At 37.6% G+C, this 18,170-nt stretch overlaps 1 protein-coding gene across 1 annotated transcript in view; it reads right to left on the bottom strand.

Moving 5' to 3' along the window:
* LRCH3 (leucine-rich repeats and calponin homology (CH) domain containing 3) overlaps positions 1 to 18,170 on the bottom strand; it is a 140,647-nt gene that overhangs the window by 8,927 nt on the left and 113,550 nt on the right. The window contains exons 15-19 of the mRNA XM_006869380.1: positions 13,405 to 13,476; positions 10,952 to 11,000; positions 10,340 to 10,450; positions 6,380 to 6,498; positions 5,620 to 5,757 (exon numbers count right to left, since the gene is read on the bottom strand). Of these exons, the coding sequence (XP_006869442.1) occupies positions 5,620 to 5,757; positions 6,380 to 6,498; positions 10,340 to 10,450; positions 10,952 to 11,000; positions 13,405 to 13,476 (489 nt within the window). The remainder of the gene's footprint in view (positions 1 to 5,619; positions 5,758 to 6,379; positions 6,499 to 10,339; positions 10,451 to 10,951; positions 11,001 to 13,404; positions 13,477 to 18,170) is intronic.

The raw sequence follows: 18,170 nt of genomic DNA on the forward strand, positions 1-18,170 counted from the left end.
AAAGTTCCAGAAAGAAGACATGAACTAGGTTTTTGGGGAGCGCATTCAGCCTTGCTAAGTTCTATATAACTGAGATTAAAAAAATAAAATCTAAATAGTAGAATCATGATCTACTGAATGGAAGGAGAAAAACAATCATCGGTTTTGAGACTAATTCACACGGGAGCGGGACTCTTTCTCTCCTATTTTGTAGCATGTGAAAGTGCTAAAAAGACAAGTGATGCTATGTCCCGCTCAATTCCTGGCTAGTTCAGGGGGCGGTAAGGTGAACTGAGGCACAAGGGAAAAGTCACTATGGTGAAAATTACCAGGACAAGGGTAGCTGGTTTTGGATAGTCACTTCTCTACAATATGCAGCCTGCTCTGAATAAGAAATCTTACGCAGGTTTCAGAGAAGAAAGTAATTTCAGCAAGGGGATAATTTATACTGAAAGGACCAAGAAATAACTGATTAATTGATTCTGGGTATTTAAAAAGACTAAGAATTTTCAGATTATTCATCTTGATAATTGTCACTGAGTTGTCCCATCACAATACATACAATGGTCTTTGACATGCTTCAATAGTGTGTACTTAATAACATGACCTGTATTACTCAACACTTAGGACTACTAACAACCAAATATCATTTTTATCAAACATCCTAGATTTTCCCAAAATAACAAAGATGAATTATAACCTACTGGTTGCAAATATTTAATGGAGGAAAAACCAAAACTAAACACTAAACTTCTTAGTTGTCAAGTTGATTTCAACTCATGGTACTCCATGTGTTTCAGAGTGGATCTGCACTCCATAGCGTTTCAACAGCTGTTATCTTTTAACAGCTGAAAATAGATCACAGGCCTTTCTTCCAAGGTGCCTCTGGCTGGACTCAAATCACACCAACAATTTGGTCAATAGCTGAGTGACTAATACCCAGGGACAAAAGCTGCAAACATAAATATATTTTTAAAATTTGTTTTAAAATGGCTGGACAGTAATAGCTCCTTATAATGAAGGGGTCATTTTTTTTTTTTTTTTAATTGGGGGGGAAAAACCATGGTTTGTACAATATATCAGGAAACTTTATTAAATTACACTTAGAATTCCAACTAGTCAGTTCTCAAAGATTTCTACTAAGTTGTTATGCATGAATGTAACCACAAAGAAAGTGCTGTGGTTTTTCCCTTGTTTCTGGGTTCCATTTAATGTTTTTGTAACATAAAATTTCTAAGAAAGTAAATTAAAAAGCTCCCTGTATGGTCATAAAAACAAAATAAGGAAAGAAATAGCCTAAAATGAGGGAGTAAAATTCATATGACTAAATACAGATGTAAATTTTTATGCTGAAGTCTAATGCTAGAAGAGAAACCCTGAAAACAACAGTGATAATAGTAATTACCATCCTTATTTGAAAGTAGTTTTTGCTTTGAATTAAAATACTGAACAATATAGTTCTCATTTGATCAACTCAAATGATATAATATGGGAAGCTTTACAAATATACATATTTCTTCTAACTTTACAGAACATTTATTAACCAAAAAAATTACCCCTTAAACAATCTCTATTAGGCCTATGTGGGGACTTGAATTTACTTGATAAGGCTTTTCTATCCAAAGTCTTCTTAATTTCCACCAAGTGATTGGATGTTGTTGTTCAGTGGAGTGAGTCTGACTCAGAGCGACCCTATATAGGATTTCCGAGGAGCCGCTGGTGGGTTTGAACTGCCAACATTGGGGTTTAATCCAGTGCTGATCCTACAAGCACCACATCAGGAATCCAAGTGATTAGATGGGATCATGCAAAAAAGGTATACAGGACTCAAAGGCTGGGATTGGTTAGTTTTGCCCTCCAGCTAGGCTTAAAAGGAACCACCTCATCAGAAGCAGAGGAAGAAGATCCCAGGACCATCAAGAAGGAAGAGCTGAGTGAAGTGTGAGATCCCTACTAAGAGAAGCAGCTATGGCAGAGGCAACAGAAGAGGCAGTGCCACGGAGAGGCACTAGAACCACGGACTGAGTAAAGTTGAGTGTCTATGGGCAGGAGACTGACTTGAAGAAGGCGCCCTTTGGGCATTCACAGACTGGCTAAAAGAGCTTTGTAACGCTTGCCCGAGTAGGGCAGAGGACCACATGGCTGAGAGGTCGAAGACAAAAGTGAGGTGTGCCTGCAACATGGTAGATGAGACGTTCCTGACTGGAGAACTGCTGCGTCCTGAGTTTCTTTTTTATCCTGAATTGTAGCCTGTTCACTTCCCTAATAAACCCTATAGTTATGAGTATTGTTATGAGTTCTGTGTGGCCATTGCAACGGATTATCAAACCCGCAGCAGAGAGTGCTGTGGATTGGTGTCATAACAGGATAAAGAAAGTTGTAGGGTGGAAACATGTCTGCCCTCTGCTTCATAGGAATTTGCCTTGGGCTGATTTTGAGTTTGATTCTCTTTCCCCCTTGGAAGCCAGAAGAAGTCAGACATAGCTCCCACATCGTTTCTGCAGCCTACTTGTTCTTAAGTGTCAAGCTACTATTTTATGAAGGAAATACATTTTTTTGTTCTTTTAGAGAAATTCATGTTCTTGAAGGAGCTGGGTGAAACAAGCAGTTTGCCATCAGCTGTTAACCTAAAGGTTGGTGGCAAGAACTCACTCAATAACTCTCAAGAAGAAAGGCCTAGCAAACTGCTTCCATAAAGATACAGCCAAGGAAACCCTCTGTAACACAGGGATTCACCATGAGTTGAGGGCTGACTAAATGGCTGCTAACAACAACAGAATTCTTAAGAGAATCAACAGAATATCTGGCAAAATGTATGTGCTTAATAAATATTTGAGTCAACAAACATTAAGTTTTGTTGTGATTTCACCAGCAAGTTTTAAATGTTCTAATATCCTATCATGCCCATTTCTTTGAGAAGGCCCACACGTTTTACATCTCTAAGCAGTTAAATATTTATAAAATGATTGTTTTCTTATACAAATTTCACATTTTTTAATGGAAGGCACAGTGCTTTGGTGATCAAAGATCCTCAGTTACCCCTACTCACATTGCACTTTCTGCATGGATTAGCTCCTTAGTATTTCCTATTACTTGTCCTTTTTTTTTTTAAAACAAAAAAAAAAAAAAATCTTAACTCAGTTGACAGAAACTGGGCATACTGCAAAGCATGACTAGACCTTTCCTTTTCTAGTGTTTCCAAATAGCACGCCAATTCCTATTCTCTTCATCATCATGATCAGGATGGAAACCAAGTCTTCTGAGTATCTGGGAGCATAGTCAACTTTGGTAGTGTTATAATTCCTCTCTGCTTTTTCCATATAAAGCAGAAGGCCTGGTTTTCTGAAGGCACTAAACAAAAGATAGCTATTTTTCTTAAGAATACATGCACGACTCTACTTTTGGATGTGCCAGATGGGAAGGGCCATATAGCATTCCTGGGACTTTAGTAACAGAGGAGACCCACCACGCTAGGACTGGGAAGCTCTTAGAGGCACAGGAGTACAAGGTTCTTAGGAGGGATAAAAGAACTGCATCTGGAAAGAGCCACCCTGTTCTGACTCACAGAGACTCTGCATAGGGTTTCCAAAGAGCAGCTGGTGAGTCTGAACTGCTGACCTTGTGGTTCAAACCAACCTTTCAGTCCAATGCTTATCTTACAGTGCTACACCAGGACTCCGTATCTGGAAGGATACCAAGATGAATGTCTACACACAATCTATAGACACAACTGTAATTTGAATAAAGACTATGTGTCAGGGATTGCCTGGTAAATAATAAGTGACCAGGGAATGAGATGAGGTTAAAATCATCTGCAAAAGGCTAAACATGGTACTATGCAGAGTACTCATTTGGGATCACCAAGAGAGGGTATCATGTAAGAATCAAATGCAATGTGGAAACCTAGATTGTATCTTGATTGTGTGTATGTGAATGTGTGTATATACTAGTGGATGGGAGATGGAAAGCAGCTATAAAATATATTCTTGGAAAAACTGGGCAAGTTTGAATATAATCTGTCTGTGGTGGAAGCTGCTGGTGCCCCACCCACTTTCCATTAACCATCCTTCCCCTATGGGCTTCTAATGGCATGACATCTAGATGTACTCCTTTGGAGAACTGTCCTAATTCACCCTTTTCAGGAGGTTAATACCCTGCTTGTTTCCCATTGCCTGTAGACAATGACTGACAGATATAGAGCTGAGCCATCATTCCTCAAGGCAGAGCAACCTCTGTAGTATAATTCATACCCCAGAGCTCATTGTGGAAGCTGAAGTTTTATACCAGCGGAGTACACGTCCTTACTTAACTCCTTCCCCAGCTCTACTTCTTTCCCTCCTATCTTCTGAGAGAATTCTATAATATGTTGACACACCCAAATTCCTCTCTCAGACTCTGTTTCCAGGAAACCTGACCTAAGATTTGGACCGAATATTTTATGGAATTATGAAATTATTGCTCTATTTTTTAGTCATTATTACTATAAAGTAGAATGCTTCTATTTTTAGGACATGCAGGCTGAAATGTTTAGGGGCAAAGTATTACGGTATCTGTAACTTGTAAATGGTACAGTTAAAATACACACACAGAGAAAAAGATAAAGCAAGTGTGGCAAAGTGCAATCCACGTCAGAACTGGGTGGAAGCTTTAAGAGTGGACATTAGATTATTCTTTCAATGTTTCTTAAAGTTTGAAATTTTTGCTAATCAAAGTTGGAAGAAAAAAAAGACTGGCATATCAAGCCAGAATTCTGCTTTTTCTTTTGAGGGTCATCATCCTGATTAGTGCCTTTGGATCTGGCCAACAGTTCAAAGAAACTTGCACATTACCTTGCATGCACATTTCCCTTCATTTCCCTCCTGTAAGTGGTCACCTCTGAATAATCTTCTCAGTCTATCATCCCCGGCCTCCCTCCCACTCCCCGAATTCTGGCTGTCATCTTCTACAGCCTGAACTAATGCAGCAGATGCTTCATTGGGCTTCTTTCCTCTAGTCTTACCACCTCCAATCTCTGTTACTCTGCAGCTATGTGGATCACTCTAACTTGCAACTACAATCATGTTACTCCCCTACTTAAATTCTTTCCATGTTTCCTCATTGTCTACAGCAATACAAACTTTTAACTCCTTGGCATGCTAACAAGCAGCCCTTATAACATGACACCTGGCTTACATCTCTTGGTTCACCCCCTGTCATTTACTCCTATACCCAGTACATGGTCAGTTTGGAAACACTTAAGAATGTCATGATCTTAGCTTTTGAATCTAACAATTTTGAATCTAAAAAATATGCTTGGAATGCCTTTCTCTTTCACTGTACTACTAGCAAATTCCTACTCATACTTCAAGAAATTAGTTCAAATTTTACCTCTTTTGTGAAGGCTTTCCTGAACTCTCCAGAGAGAGTTCAGTGGTCCATTTTTTGAAGCCTCATAGTTTCCCTTTGGCAAACCTCTAAAATGTAATACACTGTTAGAATGTACTATTTACAGCCTATTTTTACTCTAGTAGAAGTGAGACTCAGGAAGGCAGTAACTAGACTATTCACATTTGTTTCCCTAGCATCTAAGCACAATGCTGGCCACTACACTTAGTAAATATCTAATGAAATGGCAAATATTTGTTAGCATTATAAACTTACTACAGCTGGTGAGGGAACATGAATGCTTGGGACAGATCGAGGCCGCACATGATTGGCCAGATGGCAAAGAACAACACCATCAGTCAGAGCTGCTCCCAGATCACAAGGTAGAGAGACTTTCAACCGGTACTCGATATGCTACAAGAATAGGAAAATGTGTTATATAGTCATTGAAAAGTGGTTGAGACATAGGATGTAAGTTACAACAGAATGTACTTAACTAGAAATCAACATAAAAAGCAAATAACTTCAGTACCACAGTATCTCTTTTACCGTTCTACCTGAAGTTAATAATTTTAGGGGATCTAATATACAGTACGTACTGCAGCCAGGGTACAGTGCTGCACAGCACAACAGAAATCCAGTTAACAGTTTTCTGATAAAACACTGGATTCTCTTTCAATCCCAAATTAAAGAGCCAATCATTATATGTACGTGTAAGTATACATACAAGTAAATTATTATAACTCTTACAAGACTTGATTACAACAAGAGGCGGAAAGGAAAGACAAAAAATTTTAACTGAGTAGAACAAGGAGGTGAGATTTATAGAATAATCCAACTCAATCAATTTCTTTGTGAATAATTGAAAACAACTTCCCTATTAGCAAAATTTCTTTTACATTCATTATAATACACAGCACATATTGAATATGTATTGATTCTACTAAAAATTAAATATCAAATGAACAAGTGATCACAGAAATATAGACTGTAAGCATTATGACTAAAAAGTATGATTCAAAGGTAATGTACACACTTTCCGTAGTTGATCTATTAATTCCAGCTCCTCTTCTCGCAGTCTCAAATTCTGCCTTGTTATAGTATCAGTAGAATCAATGTTAGGTGCAGAAGATGACAGAAGGGGTGAACCATGACCTAGAACAGTAATAACATGTAAGATATTATGTTGCATGTAAGTAATATATAAATATATATACATTTATGAAGTAAAATTGCTGGTGTTCAATTTTAGTAGATAAAGTATACTCATTTAGACCCTGTGTGTCTATTTGTTACATTTAAAGTATCTATTTAAAAGAACAAGGAGTCCTGGTGGCACAGTGGGTAAGCACTCGGCTGCTACCAAAGGCTGGCGGTTTGAACCTACCAGCTGCTCTGTGAAAGATGTGGCAGTCTATTTTCACAAAGATTACAGTCTTGGTAACCACCTACATACAAGGCACTTCTACTCTGTCTTGTGAGTTGGAGTCAATTCAGTGGAAATGGGAAACACGTTTTTTAAATAAAACTTAAAAAGTTTCCACATCCATGCAGTTTTCCTTTTGTTGTTGTTGTTAAGTGCCATTGAGTCGCTTCCAATTCATAGTGACCCTGTATACAGTTTTCAAGGAGAGGCTAGTGAGTTTGAACCACTGACTTAGCAGTTCAAACTGACCTCACAGTCCAGTGCATTAACCCTCAGCACCAATTTGTCAAGACATAAAAGAATGTGAGTTTTAGACACTCACTGAGCAGACTCTTTGCAACAAAGACATGGGAAATCAAGTGAAAGAGATACAGATGATGATCCTGGAAACTGAGTTTCAGGAAGCACGAATAAGAGGTGGAATGAACAGAAGCAGCAAGATAGAAAAAAAAACACATGGGCTGTCAGCTGGCATGGAGTAACACAGCCATCCTGAGCTTTTGCAAGTGGCTGTTGATCCGTGGTTAGAGGTTGGCCGGGGGATTTGGTTCTCCCTTTTTATGTACCCTCCTAGAAGCTGGGGGCATGCCTAGTGCCTGCCTGTGCCAACTCAGTGGCATCTGTCTTCGGGCAGTGGTTGTGCCACCGCTGATTTTGGAGACGCATGAATTGAACTATGCTACACAAACAGCAAACAGAGAACTAGGTTCCACACTTCCAGTCCCTGTAACATCCACCAGGAGACAGGTAGTGAGTACCTGAGTACATCCAACATACAATCATCAGTTAAATATAAATACGATGACACCACAATGTCTCAGAGAACACACAATTTCAGCTTACATGAAGAAACAAGACAAGAGTGGCCTCAAACAAGTGACCAAAATACAGAATCAGAAAATATTATGCCACAAATGGTATCAGAACTATTTAAAAAGGAATTTAAAAGAATGATACTTAGGTACCTTCACGGGATTAAGAGGAAAGTAAGGGAACCACAGAAAAACCTTTAGAAGAATTCAGGAAAACACTGTAAGAATAAACTGAATAAAGTAAATGAAAAACTGAAAATCATACAAAACAGCAATTAGAAAGTCAATGGAATAATACTAAGACTTCAGAAACAGCTAGGCCATTGAAAAGGCAAAAAAGTAGAATTGACTCCATGGAAGGCTGATTTAATGAGCTTGAGCTTGAAAACAGATAAATCTCTCAATACTCATCTTCAAGAGGAACAACAACAAAAAAAAAGAACGTAAAAATATGATTTATGTAGGACACTATAAAGAGGAATAACTTATATATGATTAGAATTCCAGAACAGGAAGGGACAAAGAAGAAAATGAAAAAACCGTCCAACATTTGCTGGAAGAAAAGTTCTGTAACATCATGAAACATAAGATAGTCATTCAAGAAGTTAAATAAACTCCAAACAGGACAGACCCCAAAAGAAAATTACTCAGATATAATCAAACTTTTGAAAACTAAAGACAAGGAAAGAATCCTGAGAATAGCTAGGGAAAATCAAAAAGATAACTTATAAAGGAGAACTAGTAAGATTCTGATTTCTCAGCAGAAACCGTGTAGACAAGGAAACAAAGGGTTGATAGATATAAACCTCTGAAAAGAAAAAAAAGTCAACCAAGTATCATATACCCAGCAAAATTGTCCATCAAATGTTACAGTGAATTAGGACACTTCCAAATAGACATGCATTAAAAGAATTTGCAAAAACCAGACCAACCTTCCAAAAATACTAATGGAAGTTGTTTGGACAGAGAACCAACAACAGTAGACAACAATCTGAGACAAACATAAATGAAAGTATCCCCCAGAACTCATGGCAAATTTAGAAGTATTCAAAGTAAAATAAACCTTCAAGACTGAAAATAGGGAACCAGAGATACCAGTTTGCAACTAAAAAACCATAGTAAAAAGAGAGAATAATGCAGTCTACAGAACTTGCAAATGAAGAGGAAATCAAGTAGATTTCAAGAAAAGCATATAAATCTAACTGTAACCCTGAAACTAAGTCATATTCCTAGCCCTAGCCCAACCCTACCCCTAACACTAACCCTAGTCCTAACCATAACATAACACTAAACGAATTCCTAGGCCTAGCTTAGACCTAGTCATAGTCCTAACTAACTCCTTATTCTTACTTCCTGCAGACAAAAAAACCCCTACACCAAAAAACTGACTTTGCTCCAACAATACCATTTCTAGATTGTATTCTAATGAAAATATTGGTGCTTTACATAAAGATTTTTATATTGCCATTAAAACAAATATGCCCAAAAGAATATCTAATTATTTTAAGAAAATGTTTCTCTTGTAATATTAAGTATGAAATCAATTTACATAAAAAGTGTGAGATTTTAAATATTACTAATTCACTTAACAACAAAGAAAACCACCTTGATCAATACAGAGAAATAAGAAAGCTCATTTCAGAGAAGGAACCATCTCTGAAGCCTTGAGAGAACAATCTACCTGTTCAAACACTATAACCTGCACCACCACAAAAATGCTGACTATTAATGGTGAATCTGTGAAACACCTCACAACATAGTTAAACCTGGAGGACATTATTCTAAGTGAAATTAGTCAATCACTATAGAACAAATATTGGATGACACTATAGTGTAAAAGGAGCTCTGGTAGCGTAGTGGTTACGAATCGGGCTGCGAATCTTAAGGTCAGTGGTTCGAAACTACCAGCTGCTCCGCGGGAGAAAGATGAGGCTTTCTACTCCCGTAAAGATTTACAGCCTCGGAAACCCTATACAGGGTCGCTATGGGTCGGAACCGACTCGATGGCACATAACAACAACAACATAGTGTAAAAAGTTTAAAAAAAAAAAAGGTTTTCTTAATAAAAGAAACAATCTAAGATGGTTACAGGGTGGAGAGGAGGGAAAATTATTCACAGGCTAGAGGGCAGACACAGGTTAACATGAGTGACAGGGCAGGCAATATATAACAAGAGGGACATTAACAGATAAGGTGAAGGTAGTGAAGACACAGGGAGGAATGCAAAAGTGAATAGAGATAAATGCTGTTAACTGTTGGTATATGGAGGGAATTGCAATCATTGTAATGAAGCACAGTATATGATTTGTTGAATGTAAAAGTGATGATACATCTGTAAACCTTCACTCAATTCACAAAAAAGTTGAAAGATAAACAAACTCAAAGAAAATTTACCTGAGTTCATAGACAAATGGTATAGTTTAAAGCTTTTGCTACAGAGATAGTTCAGAGTAGTAGAAAATCATGTAATAGTTAAATGTCAGTGTTTAGGCTTCACCCCACCCCACCCTCCCCTTTTGAAATCACTGCTATTGTTACTAGTTGCTATTGAATTGATTCCAAGATTACAACTTTTGGCAACCCCATGTGTGTAGAGCAGAGCTGTTCCACAGCGGTTTCAAGGTTGTGACCTTTCAGAAGCAGTTTGCCAGGCCTTTCTTCAAGGCACCTCCAAGTAGGTTTAACTGCCAACCTTTTGTTTAGTAGTCAGGCGATTAACGTTTACCCACCAACGGACTCCATAACCACTACTACTTACCTTTACTTGTTTCTGCCCTGACAGCTGCTCGGTAAAGGAAGCTTTCAGGGCGTTGGGGCTGGTTTCTCTGATTAGCAGCAGCAGGAAGGAGATATGCAGGGGAATGATGAACTAAATCAGCATGACAAAGCAAAATAAGATTAAAGTCGATGGAAAGAAAATGAAATATAATAGCAAATATGTTACTACAAAAGTTCAATAAACAGCAAATAATATTTAAAACGAATTAAATACGATAATGATATATTATAATTTTATTAATGCTAAGCATGGTACACAAAAATTAGTATGAAAGTAGGTAAGCTAGCTGCTTTTACATGCATTTAATTGTATTATTTTGGTGTAATGATAAAGGTAAAATGAATATTAATATGTCAAACATCATTTCTTACAAATCTACACTGCTAACTCACTCATTTGTCATTAAGGATGACTAAGTAGCTGAACAAGTAGTTGCTTTAAAAAATGAAAAATGTGCAGAAAGTTCCCAGTTTTGTCCCCAAGTAATTTACCACCTCAGAAAAAGCAGCAGCAGCCAATTAAGGAGTAGTAAGAAAAATTCAGGTGAAGAGTTATTAATCTTCACATGGTTAACGGCACCATGTCTACTACCTGTTTCTGCTGTAGGTGAACTTGATGAAGCATTAGATCTGTCCTCATTCTGCAGAGAAACAGGTATGTCATTAATTACTACTCAACAAGAGGTACCTTCCACATTGATGCTAACTTTGTGATTACAAAAGGAAAAACAGAACATGCAATTTGCCTTCAATATGAAATCCAGAAAAGAACATTTGATAAAATGAATGAATTCTTTAAGTGGTTCCCCACGCCCCCTTTTTTTTTAAAGCTAAACTTTTAATTTAACTGTGTGTGATGCAAGAAGATTTATGTAATACATTATAGAAAGACAGTCCCATTATTAAACAGGCTGTCTTTAGACTGTAAAAAATGGGCATCATAAGCTGACTCACAGACTCAGACTCATAGGCAGAGCAGAACTGCTCTGTAGAGTTTCTGAGATGCAAATAAAATTAATTTAGGATTTTAGGAAGAAATGGAAAATTAACAAGAAATGTTATATAAAAAAAATGCAACAAGAACTAGTAGAAAGAATGAAAAGGCAAATGAGGTGAGAGTTGGATATCTTTATTAGAAAACAAAATTTACAAGTAATGCCGATATGGAAATGAGGACGTAGTTAGCTAAAGAGAGATCCGTTCAAGGATCAATAGTACAAATAAGCAGTATTAAAAGTATGGATTATTTATTCTAGATAGAGAGAAAGTGTTCTTAAAATAGCAGATGACCCATTGAGAAGAGTTAGACTAAAAATTTAAACATTTAAGGAATAAAAAGACAAATTGCTGTTTGTTGTTATGTACTGTGGAGTTGGTTCCGACTCATAGTGACCCTGCATAGGGTTTTCAAGGCTGTAAATCTTTATAGGAACAGAAAGCCTCATCTTTCTTCCGCAGAACAACTTGTAATTTTGAACTGCTGACCATGAGATTAGCGGCCCGATTTGTAACCACTACGCTACCAGAGCTCCAAAAAGACAGATACAGCAACTTTATTTGATAAGTAGGAAGACATGAAACAAAAGGCACTGAATAGCAGTGAACGCTTTCCACCTCCAGGAATTGTTAAGTGCCATCCAGTCAGTTCTGACTTATAGCTACCCTGTATAGGGTTTCGAAGGAGTGGCTAGTGGGTTTGAACCGCCAACCTTGTGGATCAAATCAATCTTGCAGTCCCAGTGCATTGTCCTCTATCACCACATCAGGACTCCAGAAATAGCAATTGATAAGATACAACTGAGTCTGATAAAAGGCTTCCTATACGCAGACCGCCACTTCTTTCTCACAAGGAGTAGTTGGTGGGTTTGAACCACCAACCTTTTAGTTAGCAGCCAAGCACTTCACTGTGCCACCAGGACTCCTTACTAAAATCATTAATTCAAATGACTCTGGAGTTATTAACTACATTCAGGAATGCTTGGATAAATGGAGAGGAATAAAAAAAGAATACTCTCAGAAATTAACATGTACTCAATTTTTAAGCATGCTTATGCAATAAAAGAAGTAGAACCATGCTCAAATACACCACAGAACTGTTGCAAAGTACACACCAAAAACGAAAGAATCTTCTAAAATGAATCATTTGACAGTGTAGCAGATGTGATTGTTAGAAAGCTAAACTGGTCATCTAGCTAAAATATAGCTTTAATTTCACATGATATTTGTAATATGGAGTTCTGATATAAAGAGGACAAATCTCTTGATGGAGAGAATTATTTATCATTTATTATGTGTATCTTAACAAATACGGAATTACCATCCCTAGAGACCTTCAAAAACAAAAGAAAATGCTACTGGTGAAATTTTAGAGTTTGATTTAATTTTTTTCAGAAGGCAAAATTTATCATCTCATGACAGCACTGTTGATATAAACTAGGGATTTGAAAATTATTTGTTAAAGGGCCAGATAATATTTTAGGCTTGTTGGCCATATGATCATATGATCTCTGTTAAAACTATTCTAATTCATTGTGAAAGCAACCATAGATAATATACACAGAAATTAAAGTTGTATATCATTAAAACTTTATTTATAAAAACAGGTGGCCTTCTCTAGAAGATTTTAGCAGTGATTACTTTGGTGTCTGGGGCTCATAGTCTTTTGCACAGCACATTGCTGTTGTTAAATGCATTGAGTTGGTTCTGACCCATAGTGACCCTTGATGGAGTTTCTGAGGATTTGAACCACTAACCTTGGGGTTAGCAGTCCAATGTTTATCTTACAGTACCATACCAATTAATATTATATTCTAACCAAGGTAAAATAATAACTCATGACCAAAATCATCTGTGGCATGGTAAAATTATCCAAAATTTCAAGTTAAATCAATATTAACAAGTTTAAGTAATTTCATAAAGTTAGGCTTATTTCATGCAATACTAGGTTTCATACTGTTGAACCAGTCCACTAGAAAATCTGCGATCTCCCTTACATAGCTTCCCTCCCCAAATTTCTGGGTGAATTACAACAATAACAAGAAATACCTTAAGAGGCGTGAAGGCAGAAGAATGCGGCAGGGTAGTAGCACAGCCCACTTGATCCAACCCTGACAGCGACTACATTTCAAAAGAGAAAGAGAAGAAATAGAAGCAGCACTTATATTAGCAAAATGACAGGCAAGCAGCTCTGGTCAGTGAAATTAGAAAAAGAAAGGCTATTGACAATTTTCAAATGGTTTATTAACATATTGGTAGAGTAGAAAGAAAATACCTTGGGGAAAAAGAAACAATTTATAAGACATAATTTTGTCACCTATATAGTGCAAGATGTGCACAGCATCTCATACTTTATTAATGAATACATATGAAAGACATGATCTATTTAAAATGATTTTCTATCATTTATGCAAAAAACTAAGAATATATACATTTTTGCAAAAGACCTTTAAAAACTAATGCATCCTATGCTGTTCCTATGACAGGGATGGAGAAGGAGGGGGGAATAACAAATCCAATCTAAGAGCTAATTTTAACTGAGCAGAACATGCATGTGTGCAGAAACTGTTTTTCAATAGTAATCCATATTAGATTTTACAAATTAATTTTTACTTTATTTTAAATGTCTCTGGTGTGAGATGACAGGATGCAAAAAATCAGCATTTCACTTCAGCCTCCATGAAAATCCAGATGATACATAAGAGGATAATAAGTTGAATTTCCCTTTCTTTTTGAATCCTTTACCTTCTTATCAATCAACATGGTGGTAGTGTGGTGACTATGTGCTGTGGAGTCAGTTCTGACTCATCAACCCTGCACAGGGTTTCCGAAAGCCTCATCTTTCTCTCAAGGAATGGCTGGTAGTTTTGTACTGCAAACCACTACACTACCAGAGCTCCTTTCAATCAACATACAACTAATTACTCTCAGAAAATGCTTCTCTTAGGGCACTTCCAAAAATTTACAGGAAATTATAGATTTACTGAACATAACTGCTCTTGAAATTTGTATCACACCAGCAAAGAATTCTATGGAAAAGGGAAAGTTAAGAGAGATTAAGTGCTAGAACCTACAGTACATAAGTTTGATTACACATAATACAGATTAAAACATGACTATTTTAAAATTTGGTAGGGAATAGAAATCAGAGAAGAGAGAAGACAGGATAACTTTCAGAAAGGGTGTTTGGCAGATAAGGTTCTACCTATTTGTGTTGTAGTCAACTACTTAATATGTCTCTTCTAGTCATGTCTTTGTAAGTCCCACCAAACGACTCTTTTCCTGGTGGGTCTCGGTTAAGAGAAGGTGGGGGAACATACTGATAGGATGACATGATTCAGCTGTGATGGTAACAGAGTTACAAACACTTGAAACTCTAGCATGAGTATAAAATGAACCATCTCAGAAGCAGGAGAGGGATTCACTACCATCAAAGAAGAGCCAGGAGTGGAGTATATCCTTTGGACCCCAAGATCCCTGCACATGGAACCTCCTCGACCCAGGAACAGAAAGCTGTGACATAAGAATGGCAGAAGAGCAGTAGCAGCAGCAGGACCAAGAACCAAAGCATGAGACAGAACAGTGGGCTTCCCAGTCCATGTAACAAGTACAGCTGAGTGACTGGGCAGGAGGAAGCTTACTTATAGAACCGGGTGCATCCAGGCACTTAAGTGGGGAAGCTAGGTTTGCTGACCCACGATGCTAGAGCCAAGTGACTTCAGGCTGAGGTTTATGATGGAGTAGTGTTTCCTGTGGGCATTTATCAGCAGCTGACAGGAACAACCCTGACAGAAAATGACCTGAGCATTTTCTAATTCTGACTTGCAATCTGTTAACTTCCCTAATAAACCCGGCAATTCTGAGTATTGTTTCTGAGTTGTGTGTGGTTATGTCAACAGATTATCAAACCCAACTGAGGACTAGAGAAGGTTGTGGAAGGGATGGCTGGTGTTTAATAATTTGCACTATTAAAACAAAACCAAAAATATAAAAAAAGCTTAAAGATATTAATCCTTCAATAAGTTAAATAACTAAAAATTTGAAACAAGGATCACAATTTCTGAATCATGGAATAAATCAATAACAACATATGTAGCTGTTTAGAAAAAGGTATGTACATGGTCAACAGAGTAAATACAACTGTATTTTTAATGAGAGTTGACAGGTAGCAATGTCTTTTTTTTTCCCTTGACAAAAAGTGTGCAATACATAATGTGCTATATGTTGTTGTTGTTTGTTGTTAGGTGCCGTCAAGTCAGTTCCGACGCATAGCAACCCTACACAGGGTTTCCGAGGCTGTAAATCTATACGGGAGCAGAAAGCCTCATCTTTCTCCTGTGGAGCAGCTGGTAGTTTTGAACTGCTGACCTTGCGGTTCGCAGCCCGATTTGTAACCACTACGCTACCAGAGCTCCTTAATGTGCTATATAGTTAAGGAAATTACTATATAACATAAGCTACTTTACGTAGTTCTGGTGTGGTGCTGTAGGATCAGCACAAGACTGCCAACTATAAGGTCAGCAGTTCCGACCCAAAGCAATGCTGTATAGGTTTTCCAAGGAGCTGCTAGTGGGTTTGAACCACTAACCTTGCAGTTCAAACAGACTTTGTGATCCAGTGCATTCTCCTGCAGCACCACACCAGAACTGCTGGAAACCCTGTGCAGGGTCGCTATTAGTTGGAACAGACTCGAGACAGCATTTAACAACAAGCTACCTTAAAGTGAAAAAGTATATGAAGAAATAAGTGTGGTATCAAAAAGTCACTGTATATGTTTCACCTGCTTATATTTTTTAGGCCTCCTTAATCATAACTGTTAGAATTACTGTCAATGTCACACACAAAAAGGCTCAAAGCAATTATGTTGGCAAAAAAAAGGAGTGGAGGGGAGAGGAAATGAACCGAGCAGCCTAGCTACTCTTATAATGTTTGAGGATGAGTCAAAAATTATCTACACTCTGGCTGTACAATTTTTTAAATCAAGTTTTAGAAAAGGAAAATACATCATTTTTCGACATAAACTCCTTGCTTTTCAATGCACTTTGTCCATCTGTCAACAAGCTTCCATATTCCCTTATTAAAAAAACATCTTAGGCTGAGCTGCAAGACATGAATACACCAGTCTTCACTTCTTCACCAGAGGTGAGTCTTTGTCCTTGAAGGGCTGCTTTCAGGGGACTACAAAAGTGGAAAGTCTGATGGAGCAAGATCAGGACTATAGAGAGGATGCTTAAACACTTCAAAAGGAAGATTTTTCAGTGTCAACAGGGTAAGCAGAGGTGTGCAGACATGCATTGTTATGCAAGATCACAAAGCCCTGGGATAGCAGTCTTCTGCATTTAATCCTAAATTTTAATCCAGCTCTTCAGTGAGCATCTCACTGCAATGAGCACTATTGATTGTTGAACCTTTTTCGTGATAGTGTCCCAATACTGGCCCTTGAGAATCTCAGAAAACTGTAAGCATTAACTTTCCAGCTGATGGTTGTTGACTTTTGAACTTTTTCTTGGTTGGCAATTGAGGATGCTTCCATTTCATACTCTGCGTTTACTCTCAGGCTCGTAGTGATAAGGATTTTTTTTTAAAAGAAGGATTTTTTTTTTAAAAGAAACTTTTATCTTCCAGTAAGGATTTTTTTTAAAAAGAAACTTTTATCTTCCTTTGAGTATAGGTCCAAATTTTATTTGCAGGTATCCAAATGCTTCTGTTTATGCTCTTCTGTGATTTGTTTTGGTACCCATCTTGCACAAACCTTTGAAACCCAAGCCTGTCATTTCACGAGCACGCTCAATGTTGTGATCAGACGTGGATGGGTGCTTTAATAGAACCAGAGTGCAGATGATTTTTTATTCATCCTCATAAATTAGATATAGGTGAAATCAACATGTGCTTGAAGGATGTTTGCTGCTGTTGTTGTTAAGCACCACTGAGTTAGTTCCGACTCACAATGACCCTGTATAGGGTTTCCAAAGAATGGCTGGTGAGTTTGAACAACCAACCTTAAGGTTCAAACCAACCTTGTGGTTGAGAGCTACAGCGCCACAGTTAGTGTGACTAATATTAATAGTATGAGGGGCTCCAAAAAGTTCATGGAAAGATTGAGTCAGTTCAAACTTACGTGACCCTGTACAGGGTTTCTGAGGCTGTAAATCTTTATAGGAGCACAAAGACTCATCTTTCTCCTGTGGAGCAGCTGGAAGATTCAAACTGCTGACCTTATGCTTAGCAGCCTGATTTATAACCACAACCCACTATGCTACCAGGGCTATTTACATTTTAATGCATTTAAATCAAATTTCAGCATTTACCTTACTGTATCATTAGATCTTTTCACCATGAACCAATTTAATGAGCAGTTACTATTCATGCTGAGCATTTACAGATGCAAAGCACATGTGTTTACTCAAGAAATATTAAGCACCTAACATATCCCAGAAATTATGGTGGTAGTTGTTGTTAAGTGCCGTCAAGGAGGTTCTGACTCATAGTGACTCTGATAGTTTCCAAGGAGTGGCTGGTGAGTTTGAACGATTGACTTCATGGTTCAAATTGATCTTGCAGTTCAGTGATTTACCCAACAGTGCCACACCAGAGGCTATGGTAGGGGTTGGGTATACAAAGTAAACAAAACAGATAGTATCGCTGGGCTCATGAAACTTATAGTCCAGCGGTCTAACAGGGAAAAACTGTAATACAAATATCCACATGAAAGTACTATGAAGAATCAAAACAACAATGAGATATCATCTCACACCAGCAATAGCAGTGAAGTTCAAAAAAGCAGAGGAAAACAAATGCTGGCAAGGATGTAGAGA

Source organism: Chrysochloris asiatica, unplaced genomic scaffold (assembly GCF_000296735.1).
Source record: "Chrysochloris asiatica unplaced genomic scaffold, ChrAsi1.0 scaffold00130, whole genome shotgun sequence".
Classification (NCBI taxonomy): domain Eukaryota; kingdom Metazoa; phylum Chordata; class Mammalia; order Afrosoricida; family Chrysochloridae; genus Chrysochloris; species Chrysochloris asiatica.